General features: G+C 41.1%; 1 protein-coding gene across 1 annotated transcript in view; it reads right to left on the bottom strand.

Moving 5' to 3' along the window:
• The window catches only part of LOC121325316, a 29,130-nt gene extending 13,344 nt beyond the window's left edge, over positions 1-15,786 (bottom strand). The window contains 3 exon segments of the mRNA XM_041267747.1: positions 10,939-11,095; positions 11,883-11,983; positions 14,799-15,786. Coding sequence (XP_041123681.1) covers positions 10,939-11,095; positions 11,883-11,983; positions 14,799-15,771 — 1,231 coding nt within the window. The 5' untranslated portion in view covers positions 15,772-15,786.
• Positions 15,787-18,998: the final 3,212 nt, after the last annotated feature.

The following is an 18,998-nucleotide window of genomic DNA, read 5'->3' as shown; positions in this document are numbered from 1 at the left end:
TGTCATGACAAGAACAGGAGGAGAACAACAGCCGTCGAAAGGGGATTTACTGACCCCTGTACTAATATATACAGTGGAAATAGGTCTGTGGTCCTGAAAGAGTATCAACTCTTTAAATCTATTTTCATGATTATCTCAATTGGCAAGGCAAAAAAATTATCTTTCAATAACTTAATTGAAAAATCATTTTTCACCCCCCCCAACACCCCCCCCCCCCAAGAGACAGCTAAAGCTGAAAAACGCACCAACATATATAACTAAATCACCACTAGAGAGAGCCATTGGCCACATAGAAAAAATCTGATCTAAAACATTTCATTCGGTGTGTACAATTAAATGGGTCAGCCATGTAAAGATGTGATATCTACAAAGGGGGCAAGGTTATAAAAATTTGGGCTCCCCCTACCACCATTCTTATTGCAACAGGTAACTACTAGTAATATTATTTCTATCTATTTCTGCCCCCATCCAGCAGGTTTTATAGGTGTCTTTACATCATCAGTGGCTAAAGATCTGCAACACCTCTTAATCTTGACTAATTAAGCCAATAATTTGTTCAATTAAGTAATCTAGCGCTCCAGGACAAGGGTTGGACTTTCACATATTTCAGATTAACTTACCTAATCAATACAAATGAAATTACCAAACAGAAAAAGGATAATTAAAAAAACTGACTGACCAAGAACAGATGTCACTACAGTGTAAGCCTAAGGTGGGTCAATTCATTATCTAAAGAGATAGTCAACAAAGTTGAGTTGTGCAAAAGGGATGTTTGCTTCCATTGAAAAAGAAAATTAAGAACAGCAGCCACAGTAGCTAAAACCTTTGTCTCCAGGACAAGGGTTGGACCAGGGTTATTTCACATATTTCAGATTTCTCTTCTGCCTGATCAGGCAGCTGTCACTTACCTAATCAATACAAATGAAATTACCAAACAGAAAAAGGATATTAGCCTTTAAAAAAACTGACTGACCAAGAACAGATGTCACTACAGTGTACAATGCCTCTCCTGTCACTCTCTTCCAGGTGGGTCAATTCATTATCTAAAGAGCCATAGTCAACAAAGTAAGGTTAAGAGTTCTGTGCACTCCGTGTCAAAGGGATGTTTGCTTCCATTGAACAGAAGAAAATTAAGAACAAGAGGAAACCATTCTGCCCATTTCGTACAGTTATTAGTAGTTGATTGGTCTAAAACCTTTGTCAAGATGGGTCTTAAAGGATCCCTTTGATTCAAAATCAACAACATTGACGTTTATATTCAACAGAGGTCGTTTTACTTGTAAGCACTGTGCAAGCATGTACGCAAAAAACTTTTTTTTTCATTATCCATAAATAAGAAATATATGGCTGTGGGAGGCTGGCAGAGTCTCTGGCTCTGGGAACGACGGCAGCTCCCCCTCCCTCTCTGGCTCTGGGAGCGACGGCAGCTCCTCGCCCCTCTCTGGCTCTGGGAGCGACGGCAGATCCTCACCCCTCTCTGGCTCCCGGGAAGGCGGCTCATGTACGCAAAAAACTTTTTTTTTCATTATCCATAAATAAGAAATATATCAACCAGTCCCAGATCTCCTGGGACGGTGGTGAAGGTGGTGGTGCTGGAGGTAGTGGGGTGGCCCCTGATGCCCGGGGTGAACACGGCACCTCTTCCTGGGCCTGGTTGTAGGGGCATCCTGCCCAGTTGTGGCCGTCCTCCTCACACCGGCCACACCAGTCTGCCAGTGGCACTAAACAACGGAGGTCCTCCTTCCCAGCACCAGGAACACCAGGGGAAGAGGCTGGCCGGGTCCTCCAAAGCTGCTTCTGTTTTTCCTGCCTTTGCCGCTGTCTTCTCTTCTTTCCCATTTTTTTTTCTCAAAAAAAAAAATAAATAAATACTGCTCTGAGCCTCTAGGTGGCGCTATCCCACTTCTGACACCAAATGTGACAGGCTGGGCAATGCCTTCACTGGATTTAGAAAATTCAAAAAACCACAAAACAAACACCAACCTGCTTCCTCAGCTCCCTTCTCTCAAATGAGAAGCTGAGGCCTCCTTTTATATCAGGTGGCTGGGCGCTGATTGATCGTTAATCAACCTAATCAACTAATCAACCCCAGCCACCTGAACATAATAAACCCAGGCAGGCAGGGGAAGTTAACCCCATCCCTGCCAATTTAAAAGGGCAGAGCTTTGCTCTGCCACATATGGTAAAAGGTTTAGAGCATTTTAGAGTACCTGAGAATCCAGATTGAATAAACTTTAGATTTGTAATCCAGTGATAATCCCATATAGGTACATGTAGCTAATCCAATCCAGGCTGATTTCACCGTGCTGTAAAATGCTCTAAAACAGATAGGGATTATCATGGATCAGTATATAAAATCAACTGATAAGTCACATACACAAATATTGTTGAAATATTTTGTCTGCTTTTTTCTTTTAAGTTTTACCTTACAGTTTACAAACCTGTAGAAAACAAAACAAAGCAAACACAAAAAAAACCCCGTTAGTTTATCTCTGCAGTATCACCGTTAGAAAATCCAAGCAGGACAGTTAACATTTACAGGACTGACTGCACGATATGCGTGGATCTAGTGTGGACATGGTGTCATGGTACCCCAATGAATCATCAAATATCACTGGTATATTAAATAAGATAGTTAAACCATGACACAAGCTTATCAATGGCTTATTTGACTTGCTGCCCTACGTAGAATTTTTTCTGTTTCTCTGATAGTCACAGTGTGCTTAATTTTCAATGTAAGAATTATAACACTCTGAGCCTTTAGGCTAAAGATGTTTCTTAGCATTAAATGTTCCATTCTAAACAGTCTGAATGTGTTAATCTGTTCCAATAGTGAGTATAAGTGTGGTGCATTGTGAACATGACCTAATGCTCTTCAACATTTAACACTGGATAAAAGGTACTCAGAAGGCTAATGTTATACAGATTCACAAAAGCAATTATTTTATCTGAGATTATTATTTTTTTTATTTCTAACCTTGTTTTAAATCCTGTTTTTTCTATCTTACAGAAAACAAAGACCATTCTCTATGCTAGACTGATTCCCTTAACCTTCTATCTCATTTATCAAAATCACATTGCCTACTTAATTTGTTTTTTACATGGTAAAGGGCAGAAAACCAATTTATTTTGGTCTTGTGAGTCTAATAAACAGAGAGATCCATAGATACAGTCGTTAGTCCTTAGACATAACAGAGGAAAAAAGACAGCAGACATAGCTTTGGGATATGCAAAGCTTTAAATAGTTATAATAGTTATAAGGTCTCAGGGTATATACAACTAGAGCATGTGTTGCAAGTATATTATGTGCTGTGAATCAGGCTTTTGTTGGTTATATACAGTACCAATTACAAAACTAATAAGAAACAACTTAAAGAACAATTCACACTCAAGCAATCTTCAGTATATCTGGTTGTTTGGCAATGCATGTATAGGTGCATGGCAGTATATAAAACCTTTACTTTTGTAGTGCATAAACTAGAGTCGAACCAAGTTAATCACTCAATAAACTTGATAGCCGACTCCTACAGCAGTGGTAAAAAGTTTTGCAGCACTTGGAATTTTAGGATTGAAACAAAATGAAAACTATATGAACATATTTTAGATCTTTTACTTAACATTATGTAATCAAAGAAACTGCAAAATGATATCGCAAAAATATATGGAAGCCATATTTCGAAAAGCTACATTTTTCTATATTTTTGTCAGATTATGCATAACTCAAAAGCGATATGGAATTAAATATATAAATGTAACATTATTCAGCAGTTTTCAGTTGACTTTATGAAGAAAAATGAATTAATTCTATAGGCTGATACAACATTTCTGCCCATGGCTGTAGTTAGGTGACCTAGCAAGGAGCCAGTTATCAGTTCATCCACTGAAAAAGGCCCAAGAACGTCTGTGACTCCAGGACTATCAACATATTCACTTCATATCCTTAAGGTTTGGGTTGCTGTAAGACTCAGAAAGGCAAAATGGGAGCACCCTGGGCTTACATTGTGTACATCAGGGTGCTAAAGTCATGTACAGGACTTTGCCATTTCTCATTTATTTTCTTAAATGCTAAAAGAAGTTTATTTTGCTTTTCAATTTGAATCCCTTGTTGAGCATAAAGGAGAATTTTAGTAGTTATTAACAATGTATAAGGTGAGGTTAGGGAAATGTGTAAACAGAATATAGGGAGGATCCTGTATTTTAGGGAATATTTTAGGGAATATGAAGGAAAAACATGTTGGGTTTATGCATGAAGTTGGAAGTGTTTTTCATTGGATGAATCTGTAACCTGCTACCCAGAGTTTGTTAACAACCCCTTACAACTTTCATAGCCTTTATCCCAGAGCTTGAAAGCATGCGTTTAGGGAACTCTTATTCTGAAGGTTGTTGGTTTGCGTCCAACTTTTGCAACTAATGTTATTCTTGTTATTTTAATATAGACCTGTGCATAATAAGCTTAGTCGGTGATAAGAAACCCATGTATAATAAGATTGCCCCTGTGTAATGTTGATGATGAAACTGCTAGCCACAATTTTTAAAAGCAAACTCTACCACCAATACATGAACACAATTATTGTATCATTGGGTAAATGAACAGCAGAGTGACTCACAGCCAAGAAACTCGCTGTGTTGATCTCCCTCAGAGAAACAAGCAAAGATTTAACAGTTATAAGCAGCTGGACAGTAACTTTTTGTTAACTTCAAAGCCCCTACATTCTTTACAAACGCCAAAGATTTCTCAGATTGCCTTGAAGGATAATTTGTCAGCCACATGAGAGAGAGAGAGAGAGAGAGAGAGAGAGAGAGAGAGAGAGAGAGAGAGAGAGAGAGAGAGAGAGAGAATTGATAACAAGCTATACAGAGCTATAAACCCTACTTTAAAACAAGTTACTGAAAAAAAAACATGTTTTCCTGTCAACAGCCTGGGTAAGGGTTTTCTCCATCAGCATTCACACACAGAAAAGCATTTCCCAGCCTGCATGGTCATATCCTGAAAACATATTTGGTATTGTGGTGAGCTCTGGTGAGCTGTGGCCCTGGAGTAGTTTTATGGTGTGTGATTTATGTACTGCATATGTATATAAATCACCTCACAAAAATCCCAGTGCCCATCTAGCTTATAAAAACTTTTATAGGTCCTTGTATACAGTTTGTTACACCCTTTAACCCCCCTTTAAACTCATTGAGAATTTATGTTTGAAATGAATAAATAATTGATGTACGTGGATGTTGGCAATAGGACCCCCGCTAAGATCAAGGACAGAAAATGTGCCATTTAAAGCCATTTCAAGGGAGGTAAGATAGAAATAACTTGATCAGTGGAATTTTACAATTGTATAACTAGAAACAGCTAGAATGATTAAAATAGATCTAGCCTGGAGATCCCTTTAAAGTGAAAGCAGGAGACCAGTAAATAAGCAAAAGAAAAACTTGAAAAAAAAATGGAATTAAAAAAGGAAAACTAACCAAGAAAGTTAAATAAGTTAATGCTTTTAAAAGTGGAAAAATATGAGAAGTGTGACAAGTATGCCAGTAACTTCCAGTCCATCCACTGTTACAGGGGCAATTCCAAATTAGAGCCACAGTCTATCAACGGTATGTACAGAAGAGTAGACAAAAACAAGGATGTTACATAATTACATAAGTGGAATTTAAAATGTATGTGAACTAACTTCTTGTGTTCTCATGATACATACATACATCTGTGATGTACAGGCGAATGAAAGTGCAGAGACACCCCACTATAAAGTACAGACAGAAAGACACCACTATATTATAAACTAACAGGAGTGTACACAAAGGTCTGTGTTTTAAGATCACATGTTGCAGGCTTTTCTGTTTTCTTTTGTTGAGCAGAGTGTAATTTTAATTGAACAGAATATAAGCAAAGCAACAATAAACAACTGATAAACCCTTAATTGGCAAGGTCATTTTGTTCAGCTGATAATTCCATTCAATATACAGATCTCATATGCACACATGTGGAAGGCAAAGATGGCATTCCTAAATCTCATCAGCAGGGTCATGTGGATTGATGCATGAAACTGTATCAAATAATTTCATTATACAAGGCAGCTAGTTGGTTAAAGACAGCCATTGCATGTATGAGGACAATGTACTTTCGAGGTGAAGAGGTGCAAAACTAACTCAAAGTCAGGCATGGAAACAGCTATCTTTAACTTACATATCATTTTAAAAAATTAAGAAAATTGCTGTTTATTGTAACACATGCTTAGAAAATCCATAAACTATAAACTACTAAGCAAATGGAAAGTCATTAATCCAGCGTTTTTTTGTTCTGTTTTGTTTTTGTTTACATTGAGTTGCACGCTCATACTGGCTCAATGACATTCAGGTTCATTATCAACAACCCTTTTTTTTTGGAACAGGAGGAACTATAAGAAAATGGTAAGCAAAGTTCAATTCAATAAGAGCTGTTGTTTCAAATAATGATGCATAACCAACCTCAGCCATACAGCTGTTAATAATGAATAAGTTAGCTATGAGGTTTTCCGAATGCTCCATGCTTCTTCAATAAAGTATCTTTGAGCAAATAGCTTTCTGATCTTGTTTGCTTGTTTTTGTATTATTTATTTCGTAAATTTAATATAATCCTATTGGTGTATAGGCATGGTTTGAGTGAATTTTTTTTTGCTTTCTATTAACAGTTAATATTATTGAATAATAAACTGCTATCATTGTTGTACACCTGATCTTCCCTGGGCCCTGGCAAGGAGGCTGTGGGATACTCAGCTAAACTAGCCAGCATGAACATAATAAAGCCAGCAAACTTTTACATGCAAAAGCATATATTGACTTATCACTTAATGAGGTCAATGTGGACTACTCTGTTCATACCAAAAGTACTCTTGTCATAATATAATATTTACCTTAAATAAAAAAAATAATCACAAAGTTTTTTTGTTACTGTAATATTTATTTTTAATAAAAATTAATGTTGATTATGTTTCTTTTCTAGTTCCTCTTGTTCTCTGTGGCTCCTCTTGCTTCTGGGGGGGGGCTCTCTGAGGAGGGGGGAGTCAATTGTTCTTTTGCCCTTCTTCCATCTCCCTCTCCTCTGATGATTTTTTCAAAAGAGGGACTCTGGGGGTCCAGGGTGCACAAGGTTCTTACTTGGTTCCCACATCTTCTTTTCTTCCTTGACTTCTTCCTCCACCTCAATCTCTCCTTTTACTCCTCCCTCCATTCTCTGTTCTTCCTTCACTACTTCCTCCCACTCACTTTGAGGCCAAATGACTCGTCTGCATTGCACTCCACAATCATCAGTAAAAATATCACTATTCTATTCCACTACACTATACTTAGTGGCATATCTTTCAGCATGATTTCATGCACAGAATATAGCTTCTTCACCCACTTACTTTCTTATGACCATCACTTTAAGATTATTATAAATAAATAAATCAATAAATAGGTCCTAACAAGATGCTTGTTTACGGCTTCACAAAAAGAAAGACCCCCTGGAGCAAGACAGTGCTTCTGTGTCTTTTGTTGATGAGCTATCCACATGAGTTTTTGGATGAAATGGTACAGAAAAGGATGTTTAAGAAAAGACAAAAACAACACTCACTCATGCACTGCTCTGGGCTAAATAGTTCAATACATTATCTCTTATGTTTTGTCGTGTGTCTTCTGTGGGAAATTTCTTTTTGTCAATTCTGTCTCTGAAGTCGGATTAGTTGATGCTTTTCTAATCTGATAACTGGTTCTGAGAGGTTTTGAGAAAGTAGAACCAAAAGAAAGTCAATTTCCCAGGTATGTGATGGTAAATCACTGGACGGGGAGGTGGGACTTGTCACCTCTCTCCCTCCTTATTCTTTTCTGTCCCCTCTCACCTCGCCTCACTCTCTGTTAACACCTTTGAATTTCTTGCTGTCCAACTAACCTCTCCCTGTCAACTCATTCTAATTGTATTGTACAATCCCCCTGGACGTCTCAATCACTTTCTCAATGAACTTGACTATCTCCTCTCCTTCCTCCTCTCTCTGTATATCCCAACTGTCCTGTTAGGTGATTTCAATATCAATCTCCAACACCACCCACTCTGCCTGATTCCTTTCTCTCCTTTTCTCTCTCTCTCTCTCCATCCCCTCCTACCCACAAAGCTGGCTGTCAACTGGATCTCACCTTCTCCAGGACCTTCTGCTCCTCCACCCTTCTCTGTCACCCCTCTGGACCTCTCTGATCACTATTTCATTGCCATGCCCCCGTAGATTCAATGTCTCAGGGCGCACATTTTCTGGCTACCCTACTTCTTAAAGGAGCTTGGCAATTACACCCTCCCATGTGGACGGTTCTCCCCGAATGGAGCCTTTATATGGTACTGGAGGCTCTCACGAAGGCCCCGTTTGAGCCCATGTACTCCATAGAGTGGAAGTACCTGTCTATGAAGACAGCCTTCCTCGTGGCTATCACCTCCTCTAAGCGGGCCAGTGAGCTGCAGGCACTGTCTGTACACATCTCTTTCATGCGTATTTGGGAGGATGGCAGCAGGGTGTCTCTGCGCACCAACCCTGCTTCCACATTAATCAGTCTATGGAACTGGAGTCTTTCCATCCACCTCTGTTTGCTTCAACAGAGGATGAGAGATTGAATTTCCTCTGCCTAGTGCGGGCATTGAGGTGCTACATGCATAGGACAAGAGCTCTGCGTCAATCGGACCAGCTCTTCATATGTCACAGGACACGAACCCTAGGACAACTCTTTCTAAGCAGCGTCTGTCACATTGGTTAGTGGACACAATCTCGACTGCATGTAATGTTGCTGGCTTGGTAGGGTAGCCACACACTCCACTAGAGGGTTGGCTGCACCTTCGGCCCTCTTCAGAGGGGCCTCGATGTCTGGTATTTGTACTGCGGCTAGCTGGGCTACGGCGCATACCTTCTCCAGGTTCTACGGTATTAATGTGGTAGACCCTGCCCTGCCTTCATTAGCCACGAGGGTCCTTGAGGGTGTAAGCTCACACCGCTAACCCCTGGGTTAGACGGTGTTAGTTCATCCCTCATATGTTGCTGTTCCTTCTCTCTCGCGATGGCTCTGGTATACAGTATCCCATATGTAATCTCACTGGTGGTTGTCTTCGGATTGAAAGGGAACGTTATGTTACTTACTGCAACCCTGGTTCTCTGAAAGAGAAGATGGCCACCACTTGCGAGGTCGCATCGGTCGCCATCACAGGTTCAATGGAAAAAGAGAAATGGCTTCTTTGGGATGACAGTTTTATCCCCTCGGTGGGCGGGACCGAGTGCATCATCACAGGAAGGGGCCTATCGGCAGCTCTGGTATAAAGAGCTCAGCAATACCTACTTACGTCTTCTCTTTCAGGTAACCAGGGTTACGGTAAGTAACCTAACATTATACTCATACCTACAACCGTCGGTACATTTTAAACACCAGCAATATTAAAATGAAAGACAAACTATCAGATACAACTAAAAAGTTTTATTCAAGCACATCATAACAAACATCTGCACAGCCGAAATACTGTATATAAATGAACAATTGAACATAAAAGGGTTTATTTTCTAACTTGCCACATATAAAGCACTACTTCAAAAAAATGAAAAACTATAATAAAATAAACATTTCAAAAGAAATTAGTGTGTAAACAGGCATATGCATATACAGAACTGTAACAACAAAATTAGTTTTCAATCTAAAACAAAAGTAACATGATTTATCTTGCATGTGTGTCACTCGCAGCAAAGAATCCAGAGCTGCTGCAGCCTGCAGTTCCCTTTCACGTTGAAGATGGCCACCAAAACATTGCTATGGGATACACTCCTGCCTATTGGTAGGTGTCACTGAGATCTTACTATCAAAGCTGCCGATAGGCCCCTCGGTCCCGTCTCCCGATGGTACTTAACCATCATGCAGGGGAGACTGGCTCTCTTTTCGCTTCTCATGATTGTTATGGTAAGACCTCTCTGTGTTGCATTGAGTCTTTTTCTTCTAAAAAGTGCATGTAAGCTACTGCTAGTTCCTGTGCACTTCGTGCTGAAAGCTGGCCTTTTTTTCGTGCTGAAAGCTGGCCGTTTTTCCCGGAATCAGTAGTTTTATATTTGTAGCCTTTTCATTCTGTTTCTAACTATCAGCACCTGCTTGTTCCTTATGTCAAGCTGCTTCTTTCTGTCTGTACAGTTATTCCATTGGGCTGGGCTTGCCTTGTCCCCATTGTTGAGTTAGCCCACCAGCCGCCTGCAGGCCACAGGTTGGGCCTTGTTTTGATTGCAGCTGCACATCCCCGTGCTTTTGCAGAGGACAAGCCGCAGCACAGCTGCTTCAGCCCAGCCAGCCTTATACTCCTCATCGAAGCTTACCTCGCTGTTGGGTTGAGATGTACGCGGGCTGTGTGGGCCTTCATCTCTGGTGTAGGTCTCTCAATCAGCAGACAGTGTGCTCTCCCCCATCTGTGCTGTAATATTTTAACAGCTTTTTGTATTTAAAAACTATTTTGTAATACTGTGTTATAAAGTCAATTGCCTGCTGTGGCTTCGGCCCTGTCCCCCTGTTGTACGCTACGCGCTGCTCAGGTGTGTGACCACTCAATCAGGGTAGGCAGCCTGGCTGCCCTGGTGTTTTTTAATACCGTGGTGCATAAGAGCTCGTGCTACTTTGGTACCACGGTGCGCACGGTGCTCATTGACTCGCTGTACCGATACAGGCTAGCGTGCCAGTACTGGATGGTACTCGGTGCACGGGGAGCATATTATACCGGTGCTGCAAGGTACATGTGTTGCTCGGTGCACTAGGTGCACATTATACCCGGTGCTGCACGGCACGCAGTGCTCACGGTGCTCGGTGCACGCGGTGCTCGGTACAAGCCCTAAACGTGGTGCTTGGTGCACGCGATGCTCTGTGCCCATGGTGCTTGGTTTATGCGGTGCACACGACGCTCTGTGCACATGGTGGTCAAGCTACCCTGTGCTATGATGAGCAGACCGAAGTGGCAGCCTTGCTGGACAAGCGTGCCATTCGTCTCATAGATCCCACTTCTCCCGGAGAGGGGCTCTACTCGAGATACTTCCTGGTACCGAAACAGGACGGTGGCTTTCTCCCCATCCTGGACCTGCGGTTTCTAAACCAGTTTCTGAAACAGAAAGGGTTCCACAATCTGACTCATCGCCACATACTCCAGTCTGTCCAGCCGGGTGACTGGTTTACCATGGTGGACTTACGGGACGCGTATTTTCACGTTCCCATTCATCCACAGCACAGGAAATATCTCCGCTTCGCCTTTCAGGGCAGCGTGTATGAGTTTTCTGTGCTGCCGTTCAGCCTCTATCTAGCTCCATGTACATTTTCAAAGTGCATAGACTCTATCCCCACCCCTTTGTGGCTACAAGGAGTGATGAATTACCTTGATGACTGGTTGATCTGTTCCCACAAGGCGATAGTTACAGAGCATCTACTGAGGTTCTGCCTCACCATCAACGATGCCAAGAGTCGGCTGACGCCTGTGCAGTGCATAATGTATGTGGGGTTCCGGCTGGACTCCACTACAATGCATGCATACCTGTCGGATGACAGGGTAGCAGCTCTACAGCACCGCATCTCCCTGTTTCTACAGGGACCGAGGGTGCCCCTTGTTTTGTGCCAGAAACTACTGGGTCTGATGGCAGCAGTGGTATTAGCTGGGTTTATTGCTCATGTGCCCGCTACAGGCGTGGCTCAATGCATTCCGCTTGCCTCCCAAACGCCACAGGCACAGTCGGCTGACAGTGTGCCTCGCATGTACGGTGGGCCTGCGCTGGTGGAGGATTCCCCCTCTCCTGCACCAAGGAGTCCGAATGGGACTGGCCTTCGGTCCCCAGGGTTGCATCGCTAAGCCTTCAGGCTTCTGATTTGGGCTCAGCAGAACCTACTGTCCCTACGGGCTGGGGGTGGAAAATCTGGCAGCGAACCTCCTCTTGAGGGAGGGCCCGCATCAATCGGAGTGGCAGCTCCACCCCCAGGTGATGGAGCGCTTTTGAGAACAGTTCAGGAAGGAGCAGGTCAATCTCTTCGCCTCATCGGAGGTGACACACTGCCCCCTTTGGTACTCCCTCCACCGCTGTGGCGGTCCACTCGGCATCTCCCTAGCCCACATATGGCCCAGAGCGCTCCTTTACGCGTTCAAGTCTCTGCCATTACTCCCGGCCTTTGTCGAAAAGGTCCAGTCAGAGAAGGTGTCTGTTCTCCTAGTGGCCCCCAGGTGGCCCAGGAGAATCTGGTTTTCATCCCTGTGACAGCTATTGAACAGCCCGCCCTGGGAGATCCTGCTTCGCCGAGATCTCCTCAGCCAGACGAGAGGTACACTTTGGCACCCGGAGCCGGGCAGGCTCCAGTTATGGGTCTGGCCCCTGAAAGGGATCGTTGGTCACCCTTAGGGCTGTCAGACACTGTCGTGGGTACGCTGCAGAATGCTAGGGTGCATTTCACTAGGTCACTGGTCAAATATTTTCAAGATTGGTGCCATACTAATGGTCATGATCCAATCTCCTGTCCCATACCTCTCATCTTGCAATCTGCAAGATCTGCTTGAGGCTGGTAGATCACCTTCCACACTGAAGGTTTACCTAGCAGTTATTTCTGCTTGCCATGCCCCCATTGACTCAGTGTCCCCAGGGTCCTCGAGGTTGCACACTCACACCGCTGACCTTGGTCAGGCAGGACTTAGCGTCCCTCATATGCTGCCATTCTTTTCTCCCTCGCGACGGCTCTGGTACACGTTTCCCATAATGATGTTTGTTGGCCATCTTCGAACTGAAAGGGAACGTTAGTTTACATACCGTAAACCTGGTTCCCTGAAAGAGAAGATGGCCACCAACCGTTGACATCACAGTTTGGTCACATTGGTGTGACAGTTAAGTACCCTCTGGAGGCAGGACCGAGGGGGTCACCGAGGGGAGAGGGCCTATCGGCAGTTTTGATAGAAAGAGCATAGTTACACCTACCAATAGGCAGGCGTATATACCATAACAATGTTCTGGTGGCCATCTTCTCTTTCAGGGAACCAGATTTACGGTAGGTAAACTAACGTTTTGCAGTTTTCTGATTGAAATGTTTCTGCTGAAGTGTTGTGGCTAGCTTCAAGATGAAATCTCTCCTACCTTGTACAAAATGAAGGAACTGATGGCTGCCAGGTCCAGTAGAGATAACAACAGGCTTGTATATATACAAAAATAAATATTGTAGGTTGTATTCAAAATAAAAACATGTATTGTAAAAGGCGGTTCTAGAGTTAATGAAACGTAATTTTTAGATGTTCCACAAACACACACACACTCACACACACACACACACACACACACACACACACACACACACACACACACACACACACACACAAATATAAATTCTAAGTAGTAAAACCAGAAATTGTAAAAATTACATTTTATATCATTTTGTGTGTGTGTGTGTGTGTGTGTTGGAAAGGTAACCAGACAAACAAGCAGCTAATGAGTGGCGTAATTTGGAATGTGTGTGACAACACGTGAATTCATTTCTCTTGTTAAATGTTTTTATCTTCATGGCAACGCTTGAAGCTCTCCTCATGATATTCAGAGTCGTTCTTTTCCTACTTAGTAAGCAGACACGAGTATTTAAATACCCCCTCCCCTAAATGACTGTGAATTGAGTAATCTGCATTGGCACAGATTTTTTATCCTAAATCAGAACTCCTAAAAAGTATTGCGAACAGGTTGTGAGGAAAACTGTCATGACGTGTGCATTTAAATGTCGCCAGTGAATGTCGCCAGAGTTACTTTTTGCATTTCAAAAGCTCCCGCCCTCCAGGTGTGGCTGAAAAAACTGACACACAGGATAGAAATTCAGCATGAACAACAAAAGACAGTGTAGAGACACGAATCAAATTCTTCTATAGCTACAATTGAAAGGATTTTATTAGCTGATATTTATATTATAGACATCTATTCTTCAACTGAACCTAATAATTCCACTGAAATGTTTTACATAGTGAATGAAAATGTATAATATGGTTTTCTAGAGGGAAATTTTATTAAATACTATAGCAGTGCATTACACACACACACACACACCAATACAATATTTAGGTATAACGGTCTACAGTAGAAATATTTTCCTTAGTGCTTTGCGCGTTAGTTAACGGCACTCTGTAGATGTATCTTAGTTTTTACTAATGTGCACAATTCTCTTACCCAGGTGTCATTCATGCTATTTGGTTTCTAATTCTGTTTCCTGTTTTTTTTTTAGTTTTTTTTTTTTTTTTTTTTTTTTATCACATCCCTGAAACGTTTTTTGAGATTCTCTTCCCTATCTAGCCAGCGATCAACATCTCTCTGGCATGCCATTAGGTATCTGATCCACAAATTGAAATAACACTAATATTACAAACAATAAAAGAAAAAAAATCCAGTTTCCTGTCATATTAGTAATTCGTAGTGTACGCTTGATATGCTGGTTCAGTGCATAGGTGTTTGCAATACTATTGCATTCCAAGTATACAAATTGTTGGGATTACTAAAAAATGTATCAGGCTCGTTAACCTTTTTAACTTGTCAACTAAATCATCACAATACAATAATCTGCAGGGACGCTGATTTGATTATTGATGACACAAAAAGCCCAGCACAGACTGATGCTTTAGACAAGTGGAACAGTCACAAATAGTGAGGGATGGTTCCATTAATATTAGAGAGCTACACTCAAACAGAAGAAAATTATGCACATTTCTAAACACAAAGCCTTTAGGTGTTTTATCATACAAATACATTTCTTATCTGCTATTAAGCAAAGCATAGGCAACAGTACAAATCAACAAGAGCAAAGCATCAACTACCAGGAGCAAATTAGCAACTCCTTAAGCGTTTTTCGAAGTTCTTCACTTCTGAAGGCATAGATAATGGGGTCTATAAATGAATTGCAGATGATCAGTATTAGAAACAGGTTGAAGTGGTTGAAAAAGCAGAGGCAGTATGGGTTCTTGGGACAGGTGACAATCAGGGTTAGGTGGAGGAAGAATGGACCCCAGCATATGAGGAATACCCCCAGCAAAATGAGCAGGGTGACTGCCCCCTTCATGCTGGTGGCCTGATTTTGGCGTCGGTTCTTGTAGAAGGCAGTGATGCGCTTGGCATGAAGGTGGGCAAGGGTGAACATGTGGAGGTACATGGCTGCCATCAAGATGAGCATGAACAAGAAGAAGGTGATGAGGCAGATGATGACAGCGTTGTTCTTGTAGTAGGTGATAAAAAGTGTGCTGGAGATGGTGCTGGCCACCCAGATGGCTATAATGATGGCCACAGCCCGCTGAGTGGTCATGATGCTGTGGTACCGCAAGGCATAGAAAATTGTAATGTAGCGGTCTGCCGTGATTGCACCCAGGAAGGAGAGCGAGGACACCACAGAGCTGCAGATCATCATGTCAATGATGTTGTCCATGTTCCTGATGATGTTGAAAGTGACCACCAGGACCCCTCTATCAATCAGCAGCATGAACATGGTTTCCACCACATTGCTGACGCTCACCAGCATGTCAGACACGGCAAGACAACAGATAAAATAGTACATCGGAGAATGGAGGTTCCTGTTTTTAATAATGGCTAACACCACCAAAATGTTCTCCAGGAGACTCAGAAGCCCAATAGTCAAAAAGAGTTCATGGGGTATAATGATTTTGTTGCACGCCAAAGTCGTTGTGTTGCTGTAGGAAGCATTGCTGGTCGCATTGTCTGAGTTGTTCTCAGAAGCAACATGTTTCATCACCAAAGGATTAAATGTAGTGAAGTTCATTTTGTTAAAGCTTTCTGAAAAACAAGAATGGCCTCTTCAAGCAGGTTGTCTATTCTAATCTGTCTGTCAGAGTCTTCTGCTGAAGATTGGTAAAATAAAATACAAGTTAGTTTCTTTATAATGGGCTAAGTCACAAAATCCAATTGATAAAAATGCAGATTTGTTGGAGAGAATTGGCCAGGGAGTGATGGAGAGAGAAAGGGGCCCGGATAATGGTGCATTAAAGCAGGGTCCCCCTTGGGAGAATGTCCTGTTACAGTACATTTTCCTGTTTAAGAAATACCAGTACTGAAAATTGCTGGATTATTCTATTCCCATTAAGGAGACAGTTATTCAATGAACTCTCCAGTGGACATATTGGACATTTAGTCAGGCTGTGATCATAAAGACAGTATGAAACTGTAATGCTTTTATGGACAAATCATTCACTATGGGGCAATTCAACTTAGCATGTGAAGACACTAAATCATAAGCAACAAGTAATGGAACTAACAGCTTAATATTAGAATGGTTTATTCTGAGCCAGGGCATCGCCAAAACAAAAAAAGCTCATCATCACAGGATGATTTTTGAGAGAAAACCATACTAAATGAGTCATATTTTATAATGAATATAAATAATTACTTATAGACTAATAAAGATTGAATACATTTCATTTTAATTTATTATTAAAAATGATATTATCCATGTAGTAATAACTGAATGTTAACTTATTAAACTAAGTAAATATGCATTGCTAGACGTGTTTAACTGGATCAACACATAAATATAAACAGTTACAAGGAATACGGCATTTTTACAGGGACAGCAACCTTTTGTGGAGGGCATCCCTACATGGCATGCAATCTACAAAACAATGAACATTTAAAATGGGTACAGCTGGTGGTAATACAGAAAGAAAACTTACCAGTTGAACACAATTTTTGGATATGTGTAAATTATGATCCACAGCACTTCTTATTGCAAGCCTTCCTTTGGCACGTATCGTAGAGAACTTCAGATTCCTTGCGACTTGCACTTATTTATTTATTTATTTTCCAAATGTTACCAGGAATCACGTTCTTTGAGAAGAAATAAAGTCGAGGGAACTGTTTAAACATCTGCATTTGAAAAAATGCATTCTATTCATGGAGTTTATTCAGCCCAATTAGTTTCAACAAGACTAGATGCTGACTTCCTGAAGACTCAAAAACAGTCCTCTGGTCAAAGTTTCTCTTTATACTATGGACCTTGTGTTTGATGCTGAATTGTTTCACTTTTCATTCACAGCAAATGCTTCCTTTTTCGGCTTTCTTATTTTGGGTTCTAGAATCGTTGAGATAATTCTTCTGGAGCAGCTGGTGGCTTGGTTTGAATCTTTGCAGCAAGCAGCTGTCTAAATGATTTCATTCCAAGAAAATCAACAAAAAATGGTTCCTTTGTAATAGAGTGATAGTTTGCTCTTCTTTTAAGGCTTGTATGCCCTCCTTCAACTCCTCCTATGAGCAGGATGACCAACCACATGATAGACCTCCAACAGTTGTATGTGTCAGCAAGTGTCACTGAAACATACATTCACACTCTGTGTCTAAATACAACTTCAAGATTTACAATAGGTAAAGTACATGGCTATCAGCTATTTAATGTTAATGTCTTCTGTATCCTTTTTATTGCTGTATATTAAAAAGTGCTTGCTTTAAAAACACTTACTATTCAAAAGATATTCACTCAGTGGATGGAAATGTACTACAGTGCAGTATTTAATTACCATATCTAAAAAAGTCTTCAATGGAAAGCACACAGCAATGGGATATTTAACAATGTTAATTTCTTGTGTATCATTATAACATACTGCTGGAGATCGACTGGATTGTCTCTCATTCTATAAACCATTTTAAAGGAATACTTTAGCCTCTGCATTTAAATTTTGTATATATAATGTTGTTCTGTGTGTTATCACATGAAATGTGTTCTTATTCAAGATGTCTAATAAAGATACCAGCATATTTTACAATCTCTGAGAAAGCGTGAGCCAGATGGAATTTCAGTATTAAAAAATGAAACAGTTTGTTAGAAATTCTCCGTTACGAATCTTTATCTAACTCAATGGGGGGGAGAAATTTCCAATGGATACCCTTGAGTGAAATCCTAGTGAAAATAAAGCTTAGAATACAAATATAGACCTATGAAATTGTTGTTTTCCTTGATAGAGTTTCCAGCTATGGTTCAGGTTACCATATGACTCTATGTACACTAGGGCAGTTTGTGACAGTTTAATCTTTTCAGTACACATCGCAATACATTCTGGTATGTTTTACCTGTCTCAGGTACCATTCACAGCAGGACTACAATTACCAGAATTCACTGGGTGTGAGTTGAAATGCCTGAATTGCCCACACTGTCCTAGTGTACGGCTATGTGGTAACCCTAGCTATGGCCCGCACCAGTTTAAAACCATAGCTAGTTTGTTGATTTGCAAATGGACCTGGAGTACTACTTATGTCTAGTCTATATTATACAACTAATGTTATAGAGTAACGTCTGGTCCTGTAATAAGGTGGTTATGGTCATACTAATAAAAGACAGAAATCAGATTTTAAAGCTTGAGGTTTCTTAGGTTGAAGACTGAAGGTTTATTGCATGTTTAAAAAAAAAAAAAAAAAAAAATTATCTCTCAATGTGTCTAATTATTCCTATACTACATTGAAATAATGTCTGCTCATGCACTTGACCTTATACCCCTGGTCGACTAACCTTGTCCGTTACTGTGCTTCTGATCTTGCTCCTTCCATTATGCACATTCTCAACCTGTCCCTGGACTCTGGCTCTGTTCCTGCTGCCCTCAAGCTTTCCAGAGTCACGCTGGTACTCAAAAAACCCTCCTTTGACCCGGCTGACTTATCTAACTTCCGTCCCATCTCCAAATTCCCTTTTCTCTCAAAAACTCTCGAAAGGTCTGTAGCCAGTCAGCTGATGAGACACCTTACAGACAATCTGCTTGAAGCTCTACAGTACAAGTAATAAGGTCTGTGTATGATTTCTTTTTTTTTTTTTTTATGTTTAGTGATGCCACTTTCTATCAAAGCTGCAGTTTTTACTCAATAGCACATCACCATGAGCTGATGTATCAGAATACAACTGTGCAACAAATACAACAGATTCAAGTCAGGACTTTGACTGGGCCACTCAAGAACATTAATTCTCTTGTTCAACCACTCCAGTGTGGCTTTGGCTTTGTGCATTGGGTC

The sequence above is a fragment of the Polyodon spathula genome, chromosome 13 (genome assembly GCF_017654505.1).
Source record: "Polyodon spathula isolate WHYD16114869_AA chromosome 13, ASM1765450v1, whole genome shotgun sequence".
Lineage (NCBI taxonomy): Eukaryota > Metazoa > Chordata > Actinopteri > Acipenseriformes > Polyodontidae > Polyodon > Polyodon spathula.
The sequence above is the reverse complement of the archived record's forward strand: the minus strand, read 5'-3'. Positions and strand labels throughout refer to the sequence as shown.